Source organism: Tinamus guttatus, unplaced genomic scaffold (genome assembly GCF_059628265.1).
Source record: "Tinamus guttatus ecotype Peru unplaced genomic scaffold, ASM5962826v1 Tinamus_guttatus_pri_ptg000155l, whole genome shotgun sequence".
Lineage (NCBI taxonomy): Eukaryota > Metazoa > Chordata > Aves > Tinamiformes > Tinamidae > Tinamus > Tinamus guttatus.
This window is the reverse complement of record NW_028288689.1, coordinates 7,941,836-7,969,326: the sequence shown is the minus strand read 5'-3', so window position 1 is coordinate 7,969,326 and position 27,491 is coordinate 7,941,836. Positions and strand designations below refer to the sequence as shown.

Below are 27,491 nucleotides of genomic sequence, written 5' to 3'. Positions count from 1 at the left end.
TTCAGTATCCTTCAAATTTTAGTGTTGTTGTCATGATCTAAAGCATCTCAAAGTATCTGACACTGGTTTAAAATCAACAGTTGCTGTACATGTATGATAGGAGAAACCATTCCGTAGATTCCTGTAAGCATTTCAGCCAAGAACAATAAGGCTCTGATGAACACATATTTGCTCAGTATTTCTTTGAAGACAATGCTCTCAACTGAGGCCTAAGTGTGAATTCAATTCACACATTTCCCTGTTGCAAGAAAAGGGTTGTCAGGCAATGCATTGAGGGTGAGAGACTGGGTAAAAAAGTACAGCATAGGTTGCTCAGTTTGCATTTGGCTAGGCAATATTTTGATAACATGCCTTCTGCCCTTGTCGAGGGCACTTAAGCTAAGACTCTGTTCTCACAATCCTTAAAGGGGGTGACAATCCTCTGATGAATCCTCACTAAATACAGGTGCTGATTGACTAGTATGTCTCAATTCCTCCATGAACTCATTTTCTTTTTTTCTCTCTCTTTTTTTTTTTTCTTTTGTCACTTGCTTGGCCTTTTTACACCATGATGGAGAGTACCATCAGATCTGCATGTAGGTTTCCTAGGCCTGAGCCACCTTCATGCTTAGTTTGCTAGATGTCTTCCTAGGTTACATGTACAGAGTGGGCTTTTGCTTTTGAGTCCGCTAGCTTTTTTTGTTGTTTATTTTGTTTGTTTTCAACAAAATGCATAATTCCAAGCAAGACAATCTTTTATCCACCCGAAGAATGACAGAGGCCTACACTGAGACATTCGCACTTCTGGCTTCAGTAGGTGAGCGGACCACAGGAGTCCAAAATCCATGAACACAAGTGAATGATTTGAAAACAGACTCCTGTCTATAGAGCCAAAAGAAAGAATTTAGGTCCTAGCCTGTAATTTGAGGATTCACTGACCTTCCTTATCCTCTGCAGGTGTATTCTAAGCAGAGTTGTAGCAGAACAGCTGTCAAATACATCCACTGAATGATTGCCTTGAAGGTGTCAGTTAGAGGTTCTGCTATGGTCAATCATCCAGAAAGGCAGAGAGAAGTAGGCTCTTGCTTTTACATATGATAGAGATTTCTCTTTACTCTCACATGCAAGTCACCTCTCATGCACCTCTCTCAAGACGGCCACACACTAACCTGGCATGGTCTGGTCCAGAATGTTTCTGCCAAACACCAGCTCCTTCTGGGCTGTTCTAATCTCTTAAAGGCCTCAAACACATGTTCTGCCTCCTGGTGTGCCAGCTTGTGTTGCCCAGGAGTATTAATTAAGCCAGCCAGAGCTTTTTGTGGACAGAATAGGAATGAGTTTCACGATGGAGATTTTCTACTTTTTTCCATCTAGCTGGCACTGATGCTCCAAAAGAGAAAGTTTAACAGGGAGGTGAGTTATCTTAGTATCATCAGGACCTCCAGGTTCCATTTTTCTTAATCAATGTGTTTTTTTTTTAACCTAGAAAGACACAGAACAGGGCAAACTTCATTATGCAGTGGTATGCAGAGTATGGTGTGTACTGAAAAAAGAAGGTGACACAGGGATTGCAGGGAATATGAGGCTGCTTGATGGGTAAAAAATATGTGGTTTGCCACCTGGTACACAGAACAGAGGTGACCACTGTCGTTGAATATTAGGCTCACTTGCTCATGGCCACAATAATGTAGTGATGGGGTGGTCAACAGCCACAAGTACGGTGGGGCCAGGTGCTTAAACTCAATATTTGCAAAGCAGGATGAAAAATGCCATTTGGGGGTCACTGAACTGAGGAGAGAGGGAGAGAGGGCTGCCTCTGAGTCCTCGATTATGACTGAGTGAACCTAAACCTGAGTTGAACCTAAAGGCCTTTCCTTGGCCTTCTTGAGAGATTCTATCTGCTTGATAGAATGGAAGTGATCAGGGATAAGAATTCACAAGCCGGATGGAACCCAGGGATTGTCTCTTCCATCAATAAGATGGAGATTTATCCTGCTTTGTCAAATGTGAGGAATCATCCTTCTGTGCATACAGAATATTTAGGGGTCATCCCTGAGCTCCTACCTACTATTTTTGCTGTCTTTCAAATGGAGATACAGCATCATTTGCTTATAGCTTACAGCCTAATTGAGTTACCTTACATAGAACATAGTACAAGTTCTACATCCAAACAGAATGCTCTTAGGCCAAGGTGCAAAAGCAGCACCTGTCTATGCCCTGAATTAAATATTGGTGTCTGAAACACAGCATCGTGGCCTGTTTCTTGAGTCAGGTTTTCAGAGCCTGTGGCATGATGTTATTTGATATTATTTGGTTTACCATCATTTGCTTGTAATTCAGCTATTCCTGTGAATGTTAGGTATTTGGAAGTGGATATGCATTTTGCGTCGGGAGTGAACCTTTGCTCCCAGAGAGTAGGAAGATTTGCTTTCTGTTGCAGACACATGCTTCCAATGTGGTGCATGCCAGGGAACATGTGTCCATATTGCAGCCCATTTTGGTCTTGATCTAGGAGATACATAAGTTCAAAAAGAGCCACTATTGGGTTTTATTGCTGGTTCATCTCTTGCCACCTCTTTTGGCAGCATTTCTAGGCAGGTTGCAGAATTCTGTCCATGTAGACATAGGTTAGGTGGAAGAGATGCCTGAAATATAGTTTTGGGCCGGTGAGTGTAAAATTTGGTCTTGGTCATATTCTATGTACAGCTGTGGTTTCATCCAGTCCTATTTTTTGTTATATCTGACTGAGGAAATGTGGAAATGTTCCATGCTGTGTGTGTTGTGAGGCAATGTTACTTACTAGATGTCTTTATAATACATCCCCTGGGAGTGAATAAACTGAAAGATCATGCTATGACTCCTCCAAGAGTTTGTTTTACAGAGTGGGCTTTTCCCTTTGAATCTACCAGTGTGGGCTTGGAGCAAATGCTTAATTCCAAGCAAGGCAAGTGCACATCCACCTGAAGATCGAATTCTTGCATGTGAGGAAGATGAAGCAGAGAATGTCACATATAGGCTGTCCTACCCTGCCTGAGAAATGGTGTGTGGCAGAAGCCTACAATAAAACATTCAGATTTCTGGCTTCAGGAGGAGAGTAGGCCACAGGGTACAAAAATCCATAATTGCTGACAAAAATATGTGAAAACCACCTCTTGTATACAAAGCTCAAAGGGAGACTTTAGGGCAAAGTTTGCACCTTGAGCTCTCACTAACCTGCCCGATGCTCTGCAGGTGCATTTTGGGCACAGATGTGGCAAAATAGCTGTAAAATACAGCCATGGAATAACTGCCTCAAAGGTGTCAGCTGGAGGTTTTTGTATCATCAATGACCCAAAAATGATAGAAAGAAAAGGGCTACTGCTTTTTGATACTGCTGCTCTGCTGTTCTGGTCACTTATAGGCGTGCAGACAGGTGGCCTGCTTCTTCATAGTCCAGCTTGCACAGGACAGAAAATATTCCTTCTCAAATGGCAGAAGGAAGGTCACAACAGCACACACAAATAACTTCAGCTGGATATGATACCTGCAGGCTGGATAAGGCTGGGTAACTTTTGCCTAGAAGATCCCAAGACATTCTGTTCTTAAGCATAACAGTGTGAAATGATGTTTAGAGCAGACCTCGAGCTTCAGAGTTTCAACAAAATCAGTCTGAGCTTTTTGTGGACAGAATAGGAATCAGTGTCAGGATGGCTCAGGGCAAACAGTTTTCATAGTTTTGTACTTTTCCTGGCAAAGCTGGTATTTGAGTTATATTAGCATGGTATCATGAGCAGTACCTCTAGGTTCCTTCTTTCACAATCAATATGATTTACTCTCTCTTTTTTGCCTAGAAAAGCATGGCACAGAACAAACTTCAGTATGCAGTGGTATGCATAGTATGGCATGTACTTACAAAAAGGAAGGGGAATATGAGGCTTCTTAGTGGGTAAAGGCTGTGGGTTTTTTTGCCATCTGACACACAGAACAGCTTTTGTGGATGTCTCAGAGGCTGCAAAGACTGAGTCTTAATATTTCCTTGGGGAACAGTCAAGACTGGTATCACTGGAAGTTTAGATCACCAGTGTTCTTCTTTGCTAGGTCCATGCGTGCATGACCACAGTAATGCAGTGAAGGGGTTGCTGACAGGCACAAGAACAGTGGGGCCTCTGCCAAAACTCAGTGGCTGCAAAGCATTCTGAGAAATGCCATTTGGAAATTGTTGCACTGAGGAGAGCAAACAGTTTGAGGTGTGTAAGAGATGAAAATGGAGTTGTGTGTGCCTATGGCTGTGCTGTGAGGGCCACCTGTGAGTCCTTAGGACTGAATGCTGTGCATAAAGCGTGTTTCTCAGTGAGGAGGAACAGAATAGTGAATTCTGTGCATCAGAAAGCAGTGTTTGTTTCCAAAATTGGTAGTACGACTTGTTGAAACCAGAGATCTTTTGAGACATTTTTCAGATAAGATGTTGACTGTTTGTTAGAATCCCCTTAGTATTGGGACAAGTGAGTTCAGGTTGTGCATGAAATAAGAACTCTTTCTCAGGGCCAGTGTCTTCCAACTCTTAGGGAAATCTCTGTGGCAAGCCAACATCTCTTTAACAGGTATTGGAAATCACTCTCATGATCGTACAAAATATGTTCTGCTGTCTCTTGGAATGAGATACACTATACTTTATTTAAATAGATTGCAGCTCTCTTTGTAGATCACAAGTATAGTTGAAGAGCTAGATACCTTGCTGGAGCATTGCAGGTTAGAGAACCATTGTCAGAATCATGCTGGGACATCTACTAGGGAAGATGAATGCTTTGATAGTGAATCCTTTCAGATCTCGTATTACTCCCTGAAGGCTGACAGAGTATTAGAATAGGGCTCGACCTTGAAAGTGAGTTAACTTACAGAGCAGATATATTCCAAAGCTACATCACTTTCTAAACATGAAACTCCAAAGGTCAAGATATGAAAGCTGCACCTGCCTATGTCGTGGATCAAAGACAAATGTCTGAATGTTGGAAATGTCAATGCCACCAAGAACGGGCACTGTACATGGTTGTGTGATACATATGGTTCTGGAAAAAAAAATAAGGCAAAAGTAGATTACCTCAGCTCTGCCTCACATAAGCACCTTCTCTGGCACACGCAAAGCAAATGTATTTACTGCATGTGTTTAGTATGATACTTCCTTCGCTGCCGACAACGCAAAACTTGGCCCTGATTTGCCGCAGTAGCTCCCGTGCAGGACGACTGATTCCTTCCCCGAGGCGATTTCTGTGACAGCACGGGATGCCACACGCGGGTGGCTTTTCGCGTGACCCTATGATCCTGCCGGCGGGCTGCAGTGGCGGCGCGAGGACTCTGGGTGCCGCTGTTGTCCAAGGCGAACGACCGCCAGAACCACTGCCGGAGCCGCGCAGCTTCCAGCGTCGCAGCCGGAAGAGCGGAGTACAGGAGAAGGAGGAGCAGATCGGAGCAGAGCAGAAGAAAGAGCAGAGCGGATCCGCAGAGCAAAAGAGAACGGCGTTGGGCTATTTCTTGCCGCGCCGGTTGTTTTGCGAGCCAGCTGCGGCTGATCTGCAGAGCAGAGAAGTACCGGAGGACGGGCAGCGAGGCGCATCGGAGGCGAGGAGCGGCGGTGATGGGAGCGGGGCAGGCGCCGCCACGCCGGGCAGCAGCCGGGCACGTCGCGTTCCTGGCCGTGCTGCTGCCGCTGTGCTGCCGGGCGGCGCCGGAGCGGCTGCGCTATGCGATTCCCGAGGAAACGGGCAGCGGCTCCGTGGTGGGACCGCTGGCGCGGGACCTGGGACTGAGCCCGGCAGACCTGCCCGCACGGCAGCTGCAGCTGATCTCGGCGTCTAGAAGGCAGCAGAAATATTTCTCAGTGAGCGCAGACACCGGGCACCTGTACGTAAGCGATCGTCTGGACCGGGAAGAGATGTGCGGCGACTCGGTGTCCTGCTCGGTCAGTCTGGAGGCAGTGGTGCAGAATCCGCTCAACGTTTTCCAAGTCGATGTGGACATCCAGGACATCAATGACAACTCCCCGGTCTTCAGCGAGGCTTCCCTCGATCTGGAGATCGGGGAATGGATCCTTCCTGGTGCGCGATTTCCACTGGAGATGGCGCAAGATCCGGACGTGGGAAGCAACTCGCGACTCAGCTACCAGCTCACCGAAAACCCGTCCTTCAGGCTGGAAGTGAAGGACACGTCAAGTGGCAAGAAGCAGCCTGAATTGGTGTTAGAAGCAGCTTTGGATCGCGAGAAGCAGAGCTCGTTTCAGATGGTGTTGACGGCGGTGGACGGCGGGTCTCCAGCGAGGTCGGGCACTGTCCAGATTCGCATCAACGTGACAGACACCAACGACAACGCGCCCGTGTTCAGCAAAAGCGCTTACGAGGCGCGAGTGCGGGAGAATGTGCCGACGGGCTCGCTGGTGCTGCAGGTGCGAGCCACGGACGCGGATGCAGGCTCCAACGGGCGAGTGTCGTACTCCTTCAGCAACGTTCCCGACGCTGTCCGCGCTGTCTTCAGCATAGACAGCGACAGCGGCGACATCCGCAATGTGGGCATTCTGGATTTCGAGTCGAGGAATAAATATACATTCGCTGTGGAAGCGAGGGACGGAGGGGGGCTGAGCAGTCACTGCCAGGTGCACATAGAGATCACGGACGAAAACGACAATGCGCCCGAGATAAGGACGTTGTTGGTAGCGGGCACGGTCCCCGAGGACTCCCCGCCCGGCACCGTGGTTGCCCTCGTGAAAGTGCACGACGCGGACTCTGGCGACAACGGGAAGGTGTGGTGCGAGCTGGAGGGCGAGTCGCCGCTGTCGATCGTGGCGTCGTCGGGCAGCTCGTACAAGGTGGTGACGGCGAGCGCGCTGGACAGGGAGCGCGCATCCGAGCACAACGTGACGGTGGTGGCCAGCGACCGGGGCAGCCCGCCGCTGTCGAGCCGCACGGCGCTGTCGCTGTCCGTGTCGGACGTGAACGACAACGCGCCGGTGTTCGAGGAAGCCGCCTACAGCGCCTACGTGTCGGAGAACAACCTGGCGGGCGCGGCGGTGCTGCGCGTGCGGGCGCGCGACGCGGACGCGGGCGCCAACGGGCGCGTGAGCTACTGGCTGGTGGGCGGCAGCGCGGGCGAGGCGGCGGCAGCGGCGGCGCCCTACGTGTCGGTGGAGGCGCGGAGCGGCGCGCTGTACGCGCAGCGCTCCTTCGACTACGAGCAGTGCCGCGAGTTCGCCGTGGAGGTGCGTGCGCAGGACGGCGGCTCGCCGGCGCGGAGCTCCACGGCGACCGTGCGCGTCTTCGTGCTGGACCTCAACGACAACGCGCCCCAGGTGCTGTGGCCGGCGTCGGCCGCGCCGGGCTCGTCGAGCGGCGTGGCGGGCCCTTTCGAGGTGGTGCCGCGCTCGGCCGAGGCCGGCTACCTGGTGTCCAAGGTGGTGGCGGTGGACGCGGACTCGGGGCGCAACGCGTGGCTGTCGTACGAGCTGGTGCAGGCGACGGAGCCGGCGCTGTTCCGCGTGGGGCTGCACAGCGGCGAGGTGCGCACGGCGCGGGCCGTGTCGGAGCGGGACGCGGCGAGGCAGCGCCTCGTGGTGGCGGTGAAGGACCACGGGCAGCCGGCGCTGTCGGCCACGGCCACGCTGCACGTGGTGCTGGCCGAGAGCTTGCAGGAGGCGCTGCCGGCGCTGAGCGAGCGGGCGGCGGGCGCCGAGTCGCCGTCGGACTTGCAGTTCTACCTGGTGCTGGCGCTCGCGCTGCTCTGCGCCTTGTTCGTGCTGAGCGTGGCGCTGGCCGTGGCGGCGCGGGTGCGCCGCGCCGGGCCGCCCGCCGTGCTGCGCTGCCTGCGCGCCGAGCGCTTCTCCGTGGCCGGCCCCGCCTTCCCGGCCGACTTCTGCGAGGGCACCTTGCCCTACTCCTACAACCTGTGCGTGGCGCCGGCACGCGCCGTGGCCGAGTGCGCGTTGCTGCCGGCGCCGCTGCCCAGCCGCGCCGTCGACGATCTTCTCGGCGGGGACCCGCCCGCGATGCTCACGGCCAGCAGCAGCCGCGCCCCGGCAGAGCCGCCCTCGGACCCCGACGCCCTGCAGGTCGGTAAGACGACACAATCCCTCGCTCCCTTCCTTATCCTCTTACGGTCCTTATTTTTTCATGTGTGCCTTTGAACTGGGATGTAGGGTCGTTTTGAACCTTTTATTTCCTGAAAGTATCTTCGAATGTCCCTTTATATCCTCTGAGATTGCTATAAAAATGACAGGAAAACAGTTTTACTCGATCGCTTACTTCTTTTTTCTTTTTCCGTCTTTAAGCTAGGTGTTTACGTTGAAAATAACCGCCAATGCATTGTCTGAAATTTCACTTCCTTTGTGGAACGGTTTGCCGTATGAAAATAGTCTATTATCCTTTAGTGATATATTGAGTGAGATAGGATGCACCAGTGAACGAGGCATTGTTCTGTCACTTGCAGAGGTGGTTAGAGCAATTAGCATGGATGAATTTTCAGGAGGGTTCTGTGGTCTTTGGGTTCTTCTTTCTAAAACAAACAAACAACAACAACAACAAACCCTACTCCCCCCACATCCCCCCCACAAAAGTAGCTGCACGTCATTGATAATATTGAACAGGAAACATTTGCCTTTTCCCCCCTTTTTATCGTAATGTATTTCCAAATTATATGTGAGTGCGAGCCCGAGAATGAGGTGACGAGCTGTGTCCGTGGCCATGACGAGGGACTGACTTCCCTGTAAATAAATAAATCGGTGTCGCCGTCTACCCCAGCAGTTTTGATGCGGAAAGAGTCGAAATAGTGGGGGTGGAGAAAACCTTATTTCTCTACGGTCGTGGATTTCCTGCTTTCTTCGGCTATTATAGCTTTCCCCGTCTGTGATCACAGTACACGGCGTCACTGTGTCTCTTATGTCGATCTTAAGGTAAAGGGAGAGCTTGATGGAATAACCCAGTGTGATGGTACTAGTTCCCTTATGGTCTCTAACCTCTTAGTAATTAGTGTAATTGTTAGGGATAGTGTGGCCCTATGGCGAATGTAAAGCTACCTTGGCTGTGTGTCAATCCTTCTAGTTTGCTAGAATGGAAGGTGTGGTTTCACTGAATATGTTTACCTCCCAGTAGTGATTAGTGGAGAAGAAAATATGTTCTTCTAAGATGACAGACTTTTATTGTTGTAGCGTTTCAGAAAAGCAGAACATGAGAGTATTATTTACAACGAATCAATCATTGACTAATCTGATGTTGAAATAGTATTATTTGTTATAGATTAAGAATGTTTTCTTAATATCTTTGACAAAGGAGCCATTTCGTTTTTTTCTGAATGATTTTTTTTTTCAACAAATGAGACACACATTCCTTTTCCCATCTTTACCAAGAGAAGCAGTCTTATTAAGAGTCATGTGTTTGCTGATAGAGACATTCTCGGACTGGATCACTGTCCGGCATTCTCAAAATTCTCAAATATGGAAATTTGTTAGTAGCCAAGAGGATGTATCTTCTCCTTCTTCTACAAGTACATCTTTTTTAATACACTTACTTGTAACCATATATATATATATATATATATATATATATATATATATATATATATATATATATATATATATATATAAAACGATCGATTAGACTTCCTACGAGGAAGAGGATGCTTTTAGGTCTGTATATCCTTAAGTATTTTTCTTCTTTATTTTTAGTTAAAGACGTTAGCAGATTATTAAGGTAACGAGTTACAAGGTGAACATTTGGAGAGACAGAAGACATTTAAATTTGGTTACTGGAACGGGAGGCATTCCCTCCAATATTGGCGCCACTTCTTTCGTGTTTACAATTCCATTCAGCTTACTCAGGACAGATTTTTATTTGCCTCATAACGTAACGATTTTTATTTGCCTCATAATTTCTCCTGCCTTTCTTGTTAACATCATGTACAATTAGAGATGCTGTTAGAGTAGCAGTAGACATTATTAGGTACATATTAGGAAACGCAGAAGCTTCTCTTCTATACAAGGCTCTGGTCGATCTTTCAGTTGGTGATCTCTGCTTGAGATAACATTTTTCAACTGAATCGCTTTCATTCTGCACCTGTCCCTTTTCTGTCCTATCTGGATGCATCTGCCTGCACTCTGCAGAATCCATGGGCTGTAATTGACGGCACTTAATGAATTAAAAATATATTATCGTATAGTACACTAGCGTTGTGTTATAAAAATATCAGAAAGAAAGAGGGGAGAAATAAAATATAATTGATGTGTGAGTGGAAACAAAAATGACAGGCAATATAAGGAACACTGCAGATGAAAAGTATCAGTTACAAAGTCTAAGGCAAGGAACAGCAAAACAATCGAGTAGCTGGACTAACTGACTTTGTTAGTACTATATACATTTTATTTTATTTTCTGTTTTGTTTGTACATTTGTTGTAGGAATTTTCTTTTAACTGAATGAAAACAGTAAAATTCTATTTATTGTATGCTAAGAGCTATAAATGTTTTGAGAAGTTCCTCGCTTTGGTTTCTATTTAGGACTTCATATTTCAAGCGATGTGTGTAGAGAATTGATAAGAAACAACTTTCCTTCCTCCGTTTTAGGGAAGATCTTTATCGTTGCGCTTTCTTATGAATCGGGATTTCGGAGGCTACTGCGATTGGTTGCATTCCAGTGTCAGGCAGTCCTCACCTGCGGGAAGGTTTTTAGCTGTATCAGAGCAGATCGTTGGCGCGAATTGATACTTGCTGTACAGTCCGAATGGTGAAATACCGCGAGTTAGCGTACTCTGCCTCAGAGACATTGCCTTCTAATATTTCCTGCTTCATTTTCCATCTTCCTTCCTGTGTTCCTATTTTCTCCCCTTCACTTTTCACTTTCCTTCTCTATATTCCCTGTTTTACTTTTCCGTTTCCCTTTTGAGAATGTATTTGTCTCTCGCTTTTCTGTTCGTCTTGGAGCCGTGCGTGCGAGGAGGCCCTCACCGTGTAACGGTTTCCGCTGACTCCCTGGCCCTTTGGTCCCCTTCGGCGACACAGGGAAGACGAGCGCTCCGCCGCGCTCCAGTGGGAGCAGTTCCCGCCGCGGGCCGCAGGGTGGTGCTGTCGGCCAAGGCGGCGCTCAGCGGCGCTGCGGCTCTCGCGGGGAGGCGGCGGCGATCGGGAAGGCGAGCGGAGCGGCGAGCGCTCGCTCCTCCGCGCCAGCCGCTGCCGGACACCTCGGCCGTCCCTCAGCGCAGCGCCCTGGGCGAGCAGGAGCGCCCGTATGGCGGCCGCCTTCGCGTGCGGCCCCGCAGCTCCCCGCACTCTGCACCGGCGATCGGCGAGACGCAGCGAGCCCGCCGCGCCCGGCATGGCGCCCGCAAGGCAAGTGCTTTGTCTCTGTGTCTTTCTCTCCGTGCCGCTTGCTCGCTCGCAGCCCATCCGCTACTCCGTGGCCGAGGAGAGCGAGAGCGGCTCCCTGGTGGCTCATGTCGCACAGGACGTGGGGCTGGAGCTGGCGCAGCTCGGGGCTCGCGAGGCCAGGCTGGTGTCGGAGGACGGCCGCCAGCACTTTCACTTAGAGCGCAGCACCGGCCGCCTCGCAGTTAGGGACAGGATCGACCGGGAGGAGCTCTGCGGCCAGGCCCTCACCTGCACGGTCTCCTTTGAGTTACTGCTCGCCAATCCGCTGCAGTTCTTCCGCATCGAAGTGGCCATAGAGGATATCAACGACCACTCGCCAGTTTTCCCCGAGGAAGAAGTGACCTTTAGGATTGTGGAAATGAGCGAACCAGGGTCCCGTTTCTCGCTGGAGGGAGCTCAGGACCTAGATATTGGCAGCAACAGTCTGCAGGGTTACAGCATCGCTCCGGAGAATGAGTATTTCAGCGTCTCTTTCCGGAGTCGAAGGGAAGGCGGCAAATCCGTCGAATTAGTGTTGGAAAAGGCGCTGGACAGAGAGGAGCTACCGGAGGTTGCTTTCTATCTGATTGCGACGGACGGGGGCTCTCCACCCCGTAGCGGGACGACTCAAATCCGCATCATTGTCCTGGACATAAACGACAACGCTCCGGTGTTCTCACAGGAACTTTACAGAGGACAGATTTTGGAAAAAGCCCCGAAGGGCTCGCTGGTTCTCCGCGTGGTCGCAACTGATGCGGATGTGGGACCTAACGGCGAGATATCCTATTCGTTCGGTCAAGCTGTAGATCAGAGTCACTCGGCGTTCGAGATCGACGCCCGGAGTGGTGAAATTCGTGTCACGCAGCCTCTGGATTTCGAGGCGGCGCAGAAGCACGAGCTCAGCGTGCGCGCCACAGACGGCGGGGGTCTATCGTCGCTCTGTAAAGTGCTAGTGGAGGTGGTGGATGTGAACGACAACGCGCCGGAGCTGGTGGTGAGCTCCTTCGTGAGCCCCGTGGCCGAGAGCGCATTGCCCGGCACGGTGGTCGGCCTCTTTGTGGTGAAGGACCGCGACACCGGCGCCAACGGGAAGGTGTCTTGTTGGCTCGAGGAGCAGCCCTATTTCTCCCTGAGGGCTGCGTATAAGAACTACTACGAGCTGGTGACGGCGAGCGCCCTGGACCGCGAGGAGACGGCGCGGTGCGTGCTGGCCGTGACGGCGGCCGATGCGGGCTCCCCGCCTCTCAGCACCACGCGCACCTTCACGGTGGACATCTCGGACGTCAACGACAACGCGCCCGTCTTCAACCAGACGTCGTACACCATGTACGTGCGTGAGAACAACGAGGCAGCGACGCTCGTGGGCGCCGTCCGCGCGGCCGATGTGGACGAGGGTCCCAACTCGAGGGTGACCTATTCCCTGGCGGTGAGCGGCTCCGCGGAGCGCGCCCCGCGCTCCTACGTCTCCGTGAACTCCGAGAACGGGAAGGTGTTTGTGCTGCGGCCCCTGGACTACGAGCAGGTGAGGCAGCTGGAGGTGGTGGTGAGCGCGTCCGACTCGGGCTCGCCACCACGCAGCGCCAGCGTCACGGTCCGCATCGTCGTGCTGGACGAGAACGACAACGCGCCCGTGGTGCTGCACCCCGCGCAGGACAGCTCGCCGCCGTCCAGCGAGCTGGTGCCCACGTGGGCCGAGGCGGGCTACCTCGTCACCAAAGTGGTGGCGGTCGACGCCGACTCGGGGCAGAATTCCTGGCTTTCCTACCAACTGCTCAAGGCAACTGAGCCCGGACTCTTCGCCGTGGGCAGCCAAAGCGGGGAGGTGCGGCTCAAGAGGCCGCTGAGCGACAGGGACGCCGTGAAGCAGAAGCTGGTGGTCCTGGTGCGCGACAACGGGCGGCCGCCGCTGTCCGCCACGGCGGTGCTGGGCGCGCTGCTGCTCGACGGCTTCTCGGACGCGCACATGCCGCGCAGCGGCCTGGCCGCGGATAATGACGACGGCGGCTCCCTCACGCTTTATCTAATCGTCTCCCTGGCCCTCGTGTCGCTGCTCTTCCTGGTGTCCGCCGCCGCCTTCGTGGCGTGCAAGGTGTGCAAGAGGAAGGCGCTCAAGGAGGGCACCGTGCTCTACGGCCCCGGAGACTTGCAGAGCAGCCTGGCCGACGCGGTCGCCGCGGGGACTCTGCCCCGCGCCTACTGCTACGAGGTGAGCCTCACCACGGGCTCAGGCAGCAGCGAGTTCAAGTTCCTGAAGCCGCTCCTCGCCAGCCTGCCACCGCAGCACTGCGGCACAGGCGGCGGCGTTGCCGGTGACGAGGATTTCCCCGGCGGCCTCACCCCCGCGGAGGAACCGCGACCGCAGAGTCCCGGCACGCTGCCCGCCGCGGCGTTCGGCAGGCTGGCCTTAGACTAGCGCTCCGCGAGCATCAGCCACGGCTCGACCCTTCCCTCCGAAATCGCCAGGAAGAGCTTCGCTGGCTGACCCAGGGAGAGGGAGGTGTGAGAGACGCGATTTCCCTCCTACTCGAAGACTGTACAACGACTTGATGTCCACCACCACTCCCTGCAGACCCAGCACCCTCCATCCCCCTCCAAAAAAAAAAAAAGGAATATGGAAAATAAAATAACGCCCTAGTCTTAGAATAAAATAACGCCCTAGTCTTAAAAAATTGCCTAATAATTCCCTAATTCAGTCCTTTCTTCAGTAGTCGTTTCTTGCGTTGAAGAGTTGGTACTGGAGCGTACCGTTAATCCCCCTTTTTCCTCCTTGTAAGGAAATAAGGCTACGGTTTTCCCGGAAATTCTGTGCTGTTCGTCCCCTGTCCCATCCATGAGAGAGAGTATCTCTGGCCACCTCGATGTACTGTTTTTCAAGCTCCTTCCTGTTCCTTTCCCGGGCCTGGATCTCCTTCCTGGAGAATGTCACTGCTGTTTGTCTGGACTTCCAAACATTTGGCTTGATGGTGCATATTCGTAATTTGATATATGTTTCTTTCTTGGCGTATATCCATAACCCCGTTTTTGTTAGTTTTTATTTCTCCATATGCTAGGTGTAACTTAACATGCTTGGAGCCAAGAGCTGTCCCTCCCGAGGTACGAACGCATTTTTTTTAGGAAAGGTGACAACAGGTAAATATTCTGAAACCCTCACATTATACGGAATGGCACTTCAAAAGTGGAATATATTAAGTCGTGTTTCGTGGAAAACAAAAACATAATAAATAAAAGTAATAAAAGTGTTCAGCTAAAATGATTAAAATACACCTGGGTTGCAGAGGCAGCTGTGGAGGCGTTTTTCCTTCCTTCTACCCAAAATAAGGACCCAAAAGTTCTCACAAAGGTTAAGGGTGGGGGGCCGGGGAAAAGGACGTGGTAACAATCATTATTTCTATTTACACCTGAAGAAAGTGGCTGGAAAATGCCGGAGCTGAAACACTTTCCTGGTCACCTATACCGGGGGAGTGGTCCTAGGCTTGCGTTCAATATTTTTTTTTTGGCATATTGTATGCCAGGGCTTTCACCTGTGAGTCTGAGAAAGAGGGAAGCGGGGTAGCTCTGCCGGTGCTGGAGCGCTGCAGTGCTTCTTTGGGGCTGCAAGTGTCGCTGTTGGCTCACGATGGCCGATCGCCAGGCAGAAAGCGCGAGACGAGAAGCCAGCCCGGGAGAAAGGAGCCGCCGGAGTGACGGTAAGGAGAGCGCAGGAAGGAGCGCGGAGCGAGACGAGCCTGGTTGTGCTGCTGTGAGGGGAAGCAGAGCGAACAGGAGGAGGGCGAAAGCGGTGTCCCGACTGGAAATGTGGCGAGAGAGGCGCGTCACCCGGCGAGATCGGGCGCTGCTGTGGTGCGTCTTGGTGGCGGCGTGGGAGGTGTCGTGGGGACAGCTGCGCTACTCGGTGCCCGAGGAGATGCAGAAGGGCTCCTTCGTGGGCGACGTGGCCAAGGACCTTGGGCTGGAACTGTCGGCGCTCCACGACCGTAGTGCCCGCATCCTAGCTAAAGGTAGGAAGCAGTATTTTTCTCTGAATGAAAAGACTGGCCATTTAGTGACGGCGGAACGCATAGACAGGGAGCAACTGTGCGGGCCGATACAGGCGTGCCTAATAAATATAGAAATCTTTGTAGAATTCTCCGTGAGGGTTTTCAAAGTGGAGGTAGAAATCACTGACCTGAATGACAATGCTCCCAAGTTCCAGCAAGATAAGCTGCAGTTTCGTATCCTTGAAACGGCAGCTGTGGGAACGCGGTTCTCGCTGGAAGAAGCACAAGACGCGGACGTGGGGCTGAATGCGCTCCAGCGCTACGAGTTGAGCGGCGACGAGCACTTCTCTCTGGATATGCAGACGGGCCCGGAAAACTCGAAGTACGCGGAGTTAGTGCTGGCGAAGGCCCTGGATCGGGAAGCAGCTGCATTTCACGAGCTGGTGTTGACGGCGCTGGACGGCGGGGATCCAGCGCGGACGGGCACGGCGCGGATCCGTGTGGTCGTGTTAGACGTGAACGACAACCCGCCAGTGTTCAGCCAGGCGGTGTACACGGTGCGGGTGAGGGAAGACGTGCCGGTTGGCTCCGTCCTGCTCGCCGTGAACGCCACGGATGCGGACGAGGGCACCAACGCGAACGTGACTTATTCCCTGCGCAGGACGCCTGGAAGAGCATCGCGCCTCTTCCAGGTGGACCCCCGAAGCGGGAACGTCGCGACGACGGGAAGCCTGGATTACGAGGAAGCGCCTCTCTATGAGCTGGAGGTGCAGGCGAAGGACGGTGGGGACTTTTCGGACAGAGCGAAAGTCCTCGTGAACCTGATCGATGTGAATGACAACGCACCTGTAATCACCGTTACGTCTGTTGTGAGCTCTGTTTCGGAGGACAGCCCCCCGGGAACTGTTATCGCTTTGCTAAATGTAAAAGATGAAGATTCAGGAGCGAGTGGGGAGGTGAGACTGTCCCTCGCCGACACGTTCCCCTTCCGCCTGGAGAAGTCCTTTGAGGACTATTACAGCGTGGTGACATCGAGGGAGCTGGACCGCGAGGCGGTGGCGGAGTACAACGTGACGGTGCGCGCGACGGACGGCGGGTCGCCCGCGCTGTGGAGCAGCGCGGTGCTGCCACTGCGCGTGCTGGACGTGAACGACAACGCGCCGGTGTTCGCGGAGGCGCGCTACAGCGCGTGGCTGCCCGAGAACAACGCCAAGGGCGCGCTGGTGCTGACGGTGCGCGCGTGGGACGCGGACTGGGGCGAGAACGCGCGCGTGCGGTACCGGCTGTGGGAGGGGCAGGTGCGCGGGGCGCCGCTCTCGTCGTACGTGTCGGTGCACGCGGAGACGGGCGCGCTGTACGCGCTGCGCTCGTTCGACTACGAGGAGGTGCGCGAGGTGGGGCTGTGGGTGCGCGCGGAGGACGGCGGCGCGCCGGCGCTGAGCAGCAACGTGTCGGTGCGGCTCTTGATCGTGGACGAGAACGACAACGCGCCGCAGGTGCTGTACCCGCCGGCGGCGTCGCCGGGCGCGGGCTGGACGGGCGTGGAGCTGGCGCCGCGCTCGGCGGAGCCCGGGGCGCTGGTGGCCAAGGTGGTGGCGGTGGACGCGGACTCGGGGCAGAACGCGTGGCTGTCGTACGAGCTGGCCAAGGCGACGGAGCCGGGGCTGTTCCGCGTGGGGTTGCACAGCGGCGAGGTGCGCACGGCGCGCTTCCCGCTGGCGCGCGACGCGCTGCGCCACAGCCTCGTGGTGGTGGTGAAGGACCACGGGCAGCCGGCGCTGTCGGCCACGGCCACGCTGACCCTGGTGCTGGCCGAGAGCGTGGCCGAGCTGCTGTGGGAGGCGGGCGGCGCGGCGGCGCCGGGCGACGACGACGACGCGGGCGAGGCGGGCGGCAGCGTGACGCGCTGGCTCGTGGTGGCCGTGGCGGCCGTGGGCTGCCTCTTGGTGGCCTTCCTGCTGGCGCTGCTGGCGCTGCGCCTACGCCAGTGGCGCCGCTCCCGCCTGCTGGCCGCGGGCAGCAGGGCCTTGCGCGCCGTGCCGGCCTCGCACTTCGTGGGCATCGACGGCGTGCGCGCCTTCCTGCACTCCTACGCGCACGACGTCTCGCTCACCGCCGACTCGCGCAAGAGCCAGCTCGGCTGTCCGGGCGGCAGCTGCTGCAACACCCTCCCGGCCGCGCCGCCGCCCGACAAAGGCGCGCCGCTGCTGCTGCCCGAAGAGCCCTCGAGCGCCCGCGGCGACGGCGACAGCGGAGACGCCCTCCTGGTGAGTCCCGGCAGAGAGACTTTCCCATTCCTCCTTTGCTCCGCCGCCCCCCGTACCTTAAGTCCTTCTTGAGGGTTTCTGCTTCTTCTGATTTCCTCCTTCTCGCTTTCTCTGCGGCGTTACCGCGCAGTAACAAGCGGAGGTAGAGATATGGCCGCGACTGCTTCCAAGGTCTCTCTTGCCCATCAAATTTCCCTTCGAAGACGGTGCGGCACTCTCAGAAATGTAAATGTGCTTTTAGCGGTGTTTTCTCTGCGAGCGGCTCATTAGACGTATTGCCTGTTAAAGAGTGTCAATCGCTCACTGATGTTATCACCCTGCACTTAGAGCACGCCTTTTTGTTTGGATACCAACTGTTTAAAAGGGATGTAGTCAGTACTGGGGGTAGTGCGGCTGCAGGCATTTAGGCAGCCTGTGAATCTGTGTGAGGATGTGCTCCCTATGGGCACACCCACCTGAGATAGAGTGTGAGCGTTTGTTGGTGAGGAAAATCTTTGTAAGAGATATTACGCTCGTTTAAAAATATAACCAAGCCCTGTTGTGAATGCAAGATGTATTATAGATAAGATATATATATAAAAGATATATATTCCTGTTTTTCCTAAATTAGAGCTTTTTTAGGGCAGGTCTCAAATGGGCCTGACGCCCTCCTGGTGAGTCCTGTCGTCCACACTATGACGCTTCTTTCACCCTTCGCGGCAGGACTCTTAAAAGTGCAAATGCTTCCTTTTTATAATGAATTTTCCTCATGTTTTCAATGGCCTGTTCCTTGGGCTGTGTCTTTGAAGACTCTTTGCCATATTATCACTCTAGTTACCACCCTTTGCCTGTGATTCAGCTATTCATCTGAATGCTACATATTGGGTAACATTACCATACTAGTCGAAAAACAGATGATCCGCCTTCTTCTGGACATATGTTACAAAGCATGGACAGTCTTTAAACAGAGGCGTGAACAAAGCAACATTTTGTCCTAGTCGCACACAATTTGTATAGATTTCCCGTCCCCGCCCCGGGCCGTTTTCCTTTCCCATTGAAAGGAGCTCTCTTTTTTCATGGCGTTTTCCTTCCATGGTGGACTTTTCTTCCTCACTCTTTGTCGAGGCATCTTGTAGCTATGGCTCTATTAAGTAGTAGAGTGTCGCGGAGGATTGGTCCTTGTGTCCCTACTGCATGGTAGGTTTATCATTATCAATAGCAGCAGCAGCAGTACTAACAATTTCTGCCTGGTATGATTCTCTCACTTCTGGATGTTTCTAACATTAGTCACATTTGTTGTCATGACTGCTATTTAGGCCTCATGTGTCAGATAATGGCTTTTCCCTTAGAAAGGCAGGCTAGAGAAGCAGTTTTCATACCTACCTTTAATTTTAAAAGCATTGTATGACTATGTATGTTGTAAAACATGCTTCTGAATGAAATGCTCTTGCTTGCCGTATAAGGGGGGGCCAAAAGTCAGGCTGTTACATAGCTGTGAAAGCATGTGCAGGCAGTGCAAGGAGAGGCTGGATAAGGACTTGGAAGAAGGTAGGTGGGTCAGCTGTTGACTGAACAACACTGTTTTCATTCTTTCTGCCAAGGCTGTGTGCCAGAAATAACAATATCCTCTTATTCATATCCTTAAGGGTGGTGAAAGGCCTTTGAGGCCTGGGTCTTTAATCAATAGCTGTGTAACATTTCATAATCACATGTAGAAATGCTACATGCCTAGAACACCTCTAAACGGAACTCTCTTACTTTTGGCATAGGTAAGGCCAAAAGTCACATAACTACGTGGCAATGAAAGCATTTGTAGGCAGTACAAAGAGGATAAGAGATTGCATAAGGAATTGGAAGAAGAATGTAGGTGGGTCAGTTGTTGTCTTCTGAGGTGGGTGTCTTCGAGCAATAACTGTGTAACTTGATATAATTGTCTGTGCAAGTGGTACATGCCTAAAGTGCCTAGCAACTTCTGTGGGAAATCTCACTTCTTTCTCACTATCTTCAAGCTTGAAATCTTGCAAGAAGTCTTCTTAGTTGATGTTTATGGAAGCGGGCTTTTGCTCTGAAGCTGCAAAGGTTGTGTTGCAATATCTCTCACAATATCTCCAAGTAATATTAAGACTCTAGGACTTATGTATAAGACTGTGGTTCAGTCAATAAGATTTATTCCTTTTTTTTTTCTACACAACAAGCTGTGCTTTTTTCCTATGTTTTTTCTTCTTGTGGTACTCTTTTCATTAAGGTGTCCTGTACATACAGCTGCACTAAGAGGTCACTGAGGATTGGCCCTTATCTTACCCTACTGTGCCTATAGTGTTTTTTTTTTTTTCTGCCTGCAGCATTGCAGACAAAATAGAACAACAAGAACTTCATAGATATTTTATCATGAGGACATATTTATTTCACTTTTCCTGTAAAGAGTGATATCTGCTGCCTTCTTTTAGTTGCTCTTGCATATAGTGCAGTTTCTTCTTTTAATATTAGACTACATAACATCTAGGTCAGCAGTGCCCTTTCATTTTAGGATTAAGGCACCGTGTATTCCCAGCAAGAGTGAAAGAAGATGTAAGAAAGGCTTCATTTCTGTGATGAGGTGCTTCTGTATAACTTCTCAATAACCACAGAAACTCACTTGCATGACAGCATCATGGCCTGTTGCTTGAGCCAGTCCTTCAGAGCCTATGCCATGTTCTTATTTGGTTTACCATCTTTTGGTTGTAATTCAGCTATTCTTGTGAATGTTAGGTATTGGAAGTGGATGTGCACTTTGCCTTGGGAGTGAACCTTTGCTCCCAGAGAGAAGGCAGGTTTTCTTTCTGATGCAGACACATGCTTCCAATGTGGTGCACACCAGAGAACATGTGTTTATATTGCAGCCCATTCTGGTCTTGGCCTAGGATATATATATGTTGAAAAAGAGCTGATACTGGACATATTGCTGCACCTTTGTGGCAGCATTTGTAGGCAAGTTGAAGAATTCTGTCCATGTAGACATAGGTTAGGTGGAAGAGTTGCCCAAAATATAATTTTGAGTGAATAGAAGGTGGGCACAAATTTGGGCCTTATGAAACTTAATCACTTATAGCTGCAGCTTCATCTGGTCTTATTTTCTGTTATATCAGGCCAAGGAAATGTGGCAATGTTCCATGCTGGGTGCATTTTAGGAGATATTCCTTACTATATGTCTTTATAATGTACCTCCTACCAGGGAAATAAACTGCTGTGATTTCTTCATTTCCATATCCTTCAAATTTTAGCGTTCTTTTCGTCATCATCTAAAGCATTTCAAAGTGTCTAACATTGGTTTAAAATCAATAGTTTCTGTACATGTATAGGTGCAGGAGCATTTCCATAGATTTCTTTGCTCCCAGAGAGTAGGCAGCTTTTCTTTCTGATGCAGATACATGCTTCCAATGTGGTGCACACCGGAGAACATGTGCCCATATTGCGGCCCATTCAGGTCTTGGCCTAGGAGGTCCGTTGGTTCAAAACCAGGCACTATGGGGTCTTATTGCTGGTTCATCACTTGACAACTTTTTTGGCAGTGTTTGTAGGCAGGTTGGAGAATTCTGTCCATGTAGACATAGGTTAGGTGGAAAAGATGCCTGAAATATAGTTTTGAGTGGGTGGGTGAGTGTAAAATTTGGTTTTAGTCATATTCTACATACGGCTGTCGTTTCACCCAGTACTTTTTTTTCTTTGTTTGTTTATTCATTTGTTTTTTTGTTACATCTGGCCGAGGAAATGTGACAATGTTCCATGCTGGGTGTGGATGTGTGGAGATGTTACTAGATGTCTTTATAATATACCTTCTAGTAGTGAAATAAACTGAAAGATCAGGCTATGACTCCTTCAAGAGTTTGTTTTTCAGAGTTTTCCTTTGAACCTGTCAAAGCTGGCTTGCAGCAAATGCTTAATTCCAAGAAAGACAAGTGCACATCCACATGAAGACTGTATTCTTGCTTGTGAGGAAGATGAAGCAGAGAATGTCTCATATAGGCTGTTCTACTCTGAATGAGACTTTGCTTCAGGCAGAGGCCTACAATAAAAAATTCCCACTTCTGGCTTCAGGAGGGGAATAGGCCACAGGGTACAAAAATCCATAAACACTGACAAAAATATGTGAAAACAGCCTCTTATCTATAAAGCTTGAAGGGAAAATTTAGGGCATAGTTTGAGCATCTGACCTGCCAGACAAAACAGCTGTAAAATATATCCATGGAATTACTACCTCAGAGGTGTCCAGTGAAGGTTTTGACATCATCAATAATCCAAAAATGACTGAGAGAACAGGGCTACTACTTTGTTATACTGCTACTCTGCTGTTGTGATCTCTTGGAGGCCTGCAGACAGATGACCTGCCCCTTGATGGTCCACCTTGCCCCATACAGAAAACAGGCCTTCCTAAACGGCAGAAGGAAGGTCAAAACTGCACGCACAAATAACTTCAGCCAGATATGATACTCTCCGGCTGCATAAGGCTGCGTAACTTTTGCCTAGAAGATTCCCAAGGCATTCTGCTCTCAAGTATAACAGTGTGAAATGATGTTTACAGTAGACATTGAATTAGAGTTTCAACAAAAGCAGCCTGAGCTTTTTATGGACAGAATCGGTGTCAGTGTCAGGACTGCTCAGGGCAAACAGTCTACATAATTTTGTACTTTTCTTGGCAAAGCTGGTACTGATACAAAAAAGAAGTGAATTTAACCGGCATTTGAGTTATGTTAGTATTGTATCATGAATAGTACCTCTAGGTTCCTTCTTTTGCAATCAACATGATTTGCCTTTTTTTTTTTTTGTCTACAAAAGCATGGCACAGAACAAACTTCACTATGCAGTGGTATGCATAGTATGGCAGGCAGTGATAAAAAGGAAGGTGAGAGGGGGATTGCATGGAATATGAGGCTTCTTAATGGGTAAAAGCTGTGTGTTTTGCCATCTGATACACAGAACAGCGTTTGTGTAGGTCTCTGAGACTGCAAAGACTGAGTCTTAATACATCCTTGGGGAATAGTTAAGATTGGGATCACTGGAAGTTTAGGTCACCAGTGTCCTTGTTTGCTAGGTCCACATGCTCATGACCACAGTAATGCAGTGAAGGGGTGGCCTACAGGTACAAGGACAGTGCGGCCTTGGCCTGAAACTCAATGGCTGCAAAGCTGTGTGATAAATGATTTTTGGGGAGATTGTTGCTTTGAGGAGAACAAAGATTTTGAGGTGTGAGAGATGAAAATGGAGTCATGCGTGCCTATGGCTGTGCAGTGAGAGCCACCTGTGAGTCCTTAGGACTGAATGGTGCGCGTAAGATGTGTTTCTCAGTGAGGAGGAACAGAAGAGTGAATCCTGTGCATCAGAAAGCAGTGTTTGTTTCCAAAATTGGTAGTATGACTTGTTGAAACCAGAGGTCTTTCTCGGGCATTCTTCAGATAAGATGTCAGCTTTTTGCTGGAATCCCCTTCGTATTGGGACAAGTGAGTTCAGGTTGTGCTTGAAATAGGAACTCTTTCTCAGGGTTCGTGTTTTCCAACTCCTAGGGAAATCTCTGTGGCAAGCCAATATCTCTTTAATAGATGTTGGAAATCAACCTGGCGATCATACAAAATATGTTCTGCTGTCTCTTGAAATGAGATGCAGTATCTTTATTTTTTATACATAGATTGCAACCTTTTCATATGCCGCACAAGTTTTTATACCTACATTTAATGATAAAAGCTATAAATAGTACAACATTGTTATACATATATTAAACAAATATTTTGTAAAACATTCCCCTGACTGAAATGCTCTTGCTTGTGGTATTAGCAGGAACCAAAAGTCACACTACTACATTGCAATGAAAGCATGTGCAGGCAGTGCAAGGAGAGGCTGGATAAGGACTTGGCAGAAGGTAGGTGGGTCAGCTGTTGACTGAACAACACTTTGTTTTCATTCTTCCTGTGAAGGCTGTGCCAGGAATAACAAGATCCTCTTATTCACATCCTTAAGTGTGGTGACAGGCCTCTGAGGCGCTTGTCTTCATGCAATAACTGTGTAATGTTTTATAACAACCTATACAAGTGCTACATGCCTAGAATTCCTAGCAGTTCCTCCAGGATGTCTCACTTTTCCACTTGTGTGGCCTTGTAACAATGCAATGGAGAGTTTCACCATGCATTTTGGGGTTCCTGACCTTGAGCCATCTTCCAGCTCTAAGTCTTCCTAGGTGACATTTATGGACTAGGCTTTTTTTTCTGAAGCTCTCAGGGTAGTGTTGCAATTAACACTTTAATTTTCCAGACAAGCTCACAACCACCTGAAGATAGGGTTTTATGGCAGAGGAAAATGAAACAGAGCAGCTAAACTGACATCTCTCACAATACCTCAAAGCAATGTGAGGACAACAGGACTTATGAATAAAATTGAGATTCAGCCAGTAAGATTTAGGCTTTTTTTTCCCTTTCCCCTACATAACAAATAGCCTTTTTTATTTTCTTTCTCTGTGTTTTTGCTTCTGTCACGATACTTTCTCTCTCTCTCTCTCTTTTTTTTTTTTTACGATGTCTGCTTGCAGCGTTAGAGGTGTTAAGGAATGATGAGAACTCTACGAGTACTTTATCATGGGGGTCATTTATTTCACTTCTATGCTGAGTGACATCTAGTGCCTTCCTTTAGTTGCTCTTGCATATAGTGCAGTTTCTTCTTTTAATATAGACTACATAACATCCATGTCAACAGTGTATTAGGAACAGGGCATCACATATTCCCAGCACCAGTGGAAGAAGGTCTAAGAAAGGCTGCATTTTTGTGATGAGTTTCTTCTCAATAACCACAGAAACCTGCTTGTACAACAGCATCATGGCCTGTTGCTTGAGTCAGATCTTCAGAGGATATATCATGTATTCTTTGGTTTACCATCTTTTGCTTGTAATTCAGCTATTCCTGTGAATGTTAGGTATTGGAAGTAGATGTGCACTTTGCCTTGGGAGTGAACCTTTGCTCCCAGAGAGAAGGCAGGTTTTCTTTCTGATGCAGACACATGCTTCCAATGTGGTGCACACCAGGCAACATGTGTCCATATTGCAGCCCATTCTGGTTTTGACCTAGGAGATATATATGTTGAAAAAGAGCTGATACTGGACATATTGCTGCACCTTTGTGGCAGCATTTGTAGGCAGGTTGAAGAATTCTGTCCGCTTAGACATAGGTTAGGTGGAAGAGTTGCCCAAAATATACCTTTGAGTGAATAGAAGGTGGACATAAATGTTGGTCTTAGGAAAACAAATCACTTATAGCTGCAGCTTCATCTGGTCTCTTTTTTTTTTTTTTTTTTTTTTGGTATGTCTGGCTGAGGAAATGTGGCAATGTTCCATGCTGGGTACATTGTGAGGAGATGTTCCTTACTAGATGTCTTTATAATGCACCTCCTACCAGGGAAATAAGCTGCTGTGATTTCTTCATTTCAGTATGCTTCAAATTTTAGTGTTGTTTGTTGTCATGATCTAAAGCATCTCGAAGTGTCCGACATTGGTTTAAAATCAATAGTTCCTGTACATGTATGAGTGCAGGAGCAGTTCCGTAGATTCCTGTAAGCATTTCAGCCAAGAACAATAAGGCTCTGATGAACACATATTTGCTTAGTATTTCTTTGAAGACAATGCTCTCAACTGAGGCCTAATTGTGACTTAAATTCATACATTTCCCTGTTGCAAGGAAAGGGTTGTCAGGCAGTGCATTGAGGGTGAGAGACTGGGTAAAAAAGTACAGGATAGGTTGCTCAGTTTGCATTTGGCTAGGCAATGTTTTGATAACATGCCTTCTGCCCTTGTGGAGGGCACTTACGCTAAAACTCTGTTATCACAGTCCTTAAAGGAGGTGACAATCCTCTGATGAATCCTCAGTAAATACAGGTGCTGATTGACTAGTATGTCTTATAATACCTCCACAAACTCATTCTCTTTTTTCTCATTTTTTGCCACCTGCTTGGCCTTTTTACACCATGATGGAGTTTGCCATCAGAACTGCATGCAGGTTTCCTAGGCCTGAGCCACCTTCATACTTAGTTTGCTAGATGACTTCCTAGGTCACATGTATAGAGTAGGCTTTTGCTTTTGAGTCAATCAGTGTTTTTTTTTCCAACAAAATGCTTAATTCCAAGCAAGACAAGCTTGTATCCACCTAAAGAATGACAGGGGCCTACACTGAGACATTCGCACTTCTGGCTTCAGGAGGCGAGCGGACCATGGGATTCAAAATCCATGAACACAAGTGAAAGATTTGAAAACAGACTCCTGTCTATAGAGCCAAAGATAAGAATTTAGGGCCTAGCTTGTAACTTGAGGACTCACTGACCTTCCTGATCCTCTGCAGGTGCTTTCTAGGCAGAGCTGTGGCATGGTCTTGTATGGTCTTGTCCAGAATGTTTCTGCCAAACATCAGCTCCTTCTGGGCTGTTCTAATCTCTTAAAGGCCTCAAACGCATGTTCTGCCTCCTGGTGTACCAATTTGTGTTGCCCAGGAGTATTAATTAAGCCAGCCAGAGCTTTTCATGGACAGAATAGGAGTCAGGAGATTGTTTTGTACTAGCTGGTAGTGATACACAAAAAGAGCAGGTTTAACAGGGAGGTGAGTTATGTTAGTATCATCAGTGCCTCCGGGTTCCATATTTCTCAATCTTTTTTTTTTTTTTTTTTTTTTTTTGATCTGGAAAAATATAGAACAGGGCAAACTTAATTATGCAGTGGTATGCATAGTATGTTGTGTACTAAAAAAAGGAGGTGACACAGGGATTGCAGGGAATATGAGGTTACTTGATGGGTAAAATGGTGTGATTTTCCACCTGGTACACAGAACAGTGATGTCCACTGTCCTTGATTATTAGGACCCCGTCCTTGTGGCTACAATAATGTAGTGATGGGTTGGTCAAAAGGTACAAGTATGGTGGGGCCAGGTGCTTAAACTCAATGTTTGCAAAGCAGGATGAAAAATGCCATTTGGAGGTCACTGAACTGAGGAGAGAGGGAGAGAGGGCTGCCTCTGAGTCCTCACTTATGACTAAGTGCTGTGCAAAAGGCATTCCCAAGCCAGCAGTGACAGAAGAGTGAATTTTGTGCATCAAAAACCACTATGTGTCTATGAAATTGATAGTATGACATGTTGAACCTAAAGGCCTTTCCTAGGGCTTCTTGAGAAATATTGTGTGCTTGATAGAATGTCAGTGATCAGGGAAAAGAATTCACAAGCTGGATGGAACCCAAGGATTGTCCTTTTGTCAAATGTGGGGAATCATCCTTCTGTGCATACAGAATGTTTAGGCGTCACCCCTGAGCTCATATTTAGTATTTTTTCTGTCTTTCAAATGAAGATGCAGTACCATTTGCTTATAGCTTACAGCCTAACGGAGTCACCTTACATAGGACATAGTTCAAGTTTTACATCACTTTCCAGACAGCAAGGTCTTAAGCCAAGGTTCAAAAGCAGCACCTGTCTATGCTCTGAATGAAATAGAGGCATCTGAACCTTACCAGACATGCTAATCCCAGCAACATGAGGCAGTGTACATGTTGGTGTGATGCACATTGTGCTGGAAGAATAATGCTGAAGGAGATAGCGTCCTCATCGCATATACAGCTTTTCTCGTCCCCAGCAAAGCAAATAGAACTACTGTATATCTTTATCAGGATGATAACTCAGAGCCAAAGTTAAGTCTCATTTCCAGTTCACCGAAGCTGATCCTGGAAAAAAAGATTTATTGCATCCCCGAGATGACCTTCTGTGACAGTACGGGGTGCCACATGGTGACGCCTCCAGGCTTCTAGGGATCGACTCTGGAATAGTGAGCACCCATGGGCCGAGTGCATGTCGCAGCTTGTCGCTTTCCGCGGAGCCCAGGGCGTTGCGGACTGGCTGCGGTGGCGGCGAGCGGACTCTGGGTGCCGCTGTTGTCCGATGAGAG

The 27,491-nt window shown here is 49.5% G+C and overlaps 1 protein-coding gene and 2 pseudogenes across 1 annotated transcript; all 3 read left to right on the top strand.

The window, feature by feature from the left end:
* Window positions 1-5,590: 5,590 nt before the first annotated feature.
* On the top strand, window positions 5,591-8,311 carry LOC148595073 (protocadherin gamma-B5 pseudogene; annotated as a pseudogene).
* Window positions 8,312-11,302: 2,991 nt separating this feature from the next.
* Window positions 11,303-13,747, top strand: LOC148595072 (protocadherin beta-15-like). Its single transcript, XM_088522722.1, has one exon. It carries the CDS (start codon window positions 11,303-11,305, stop codon window positions 13,745-13,747), a length of 2,445 nt encoding a protein of 814 aa, XP_088378848.1.
* A 1,203-nt stretch (window positions 13,748-14,950) lies between these two features.
* LOC148595071 (protocadherin gamma-A3 pseudogene) lies at window positions 14,951-18,289 on the top strand (annotated as a pseudogene).
* The last annotated feature ends 9,202 nt before the right edge of the window (window positions 18,290-27,491 follow it).

Bases quoted from the DNA above. Each gene is read 5' to 3' on its own strand.
- LOC148595072 (XM_088522722.1), top strand. From the start codon at position 11,303: ATGGCGCCCGCAAGGCAAGTGCTTTGTCTCTGTGTCTTTCTCTCCGTG.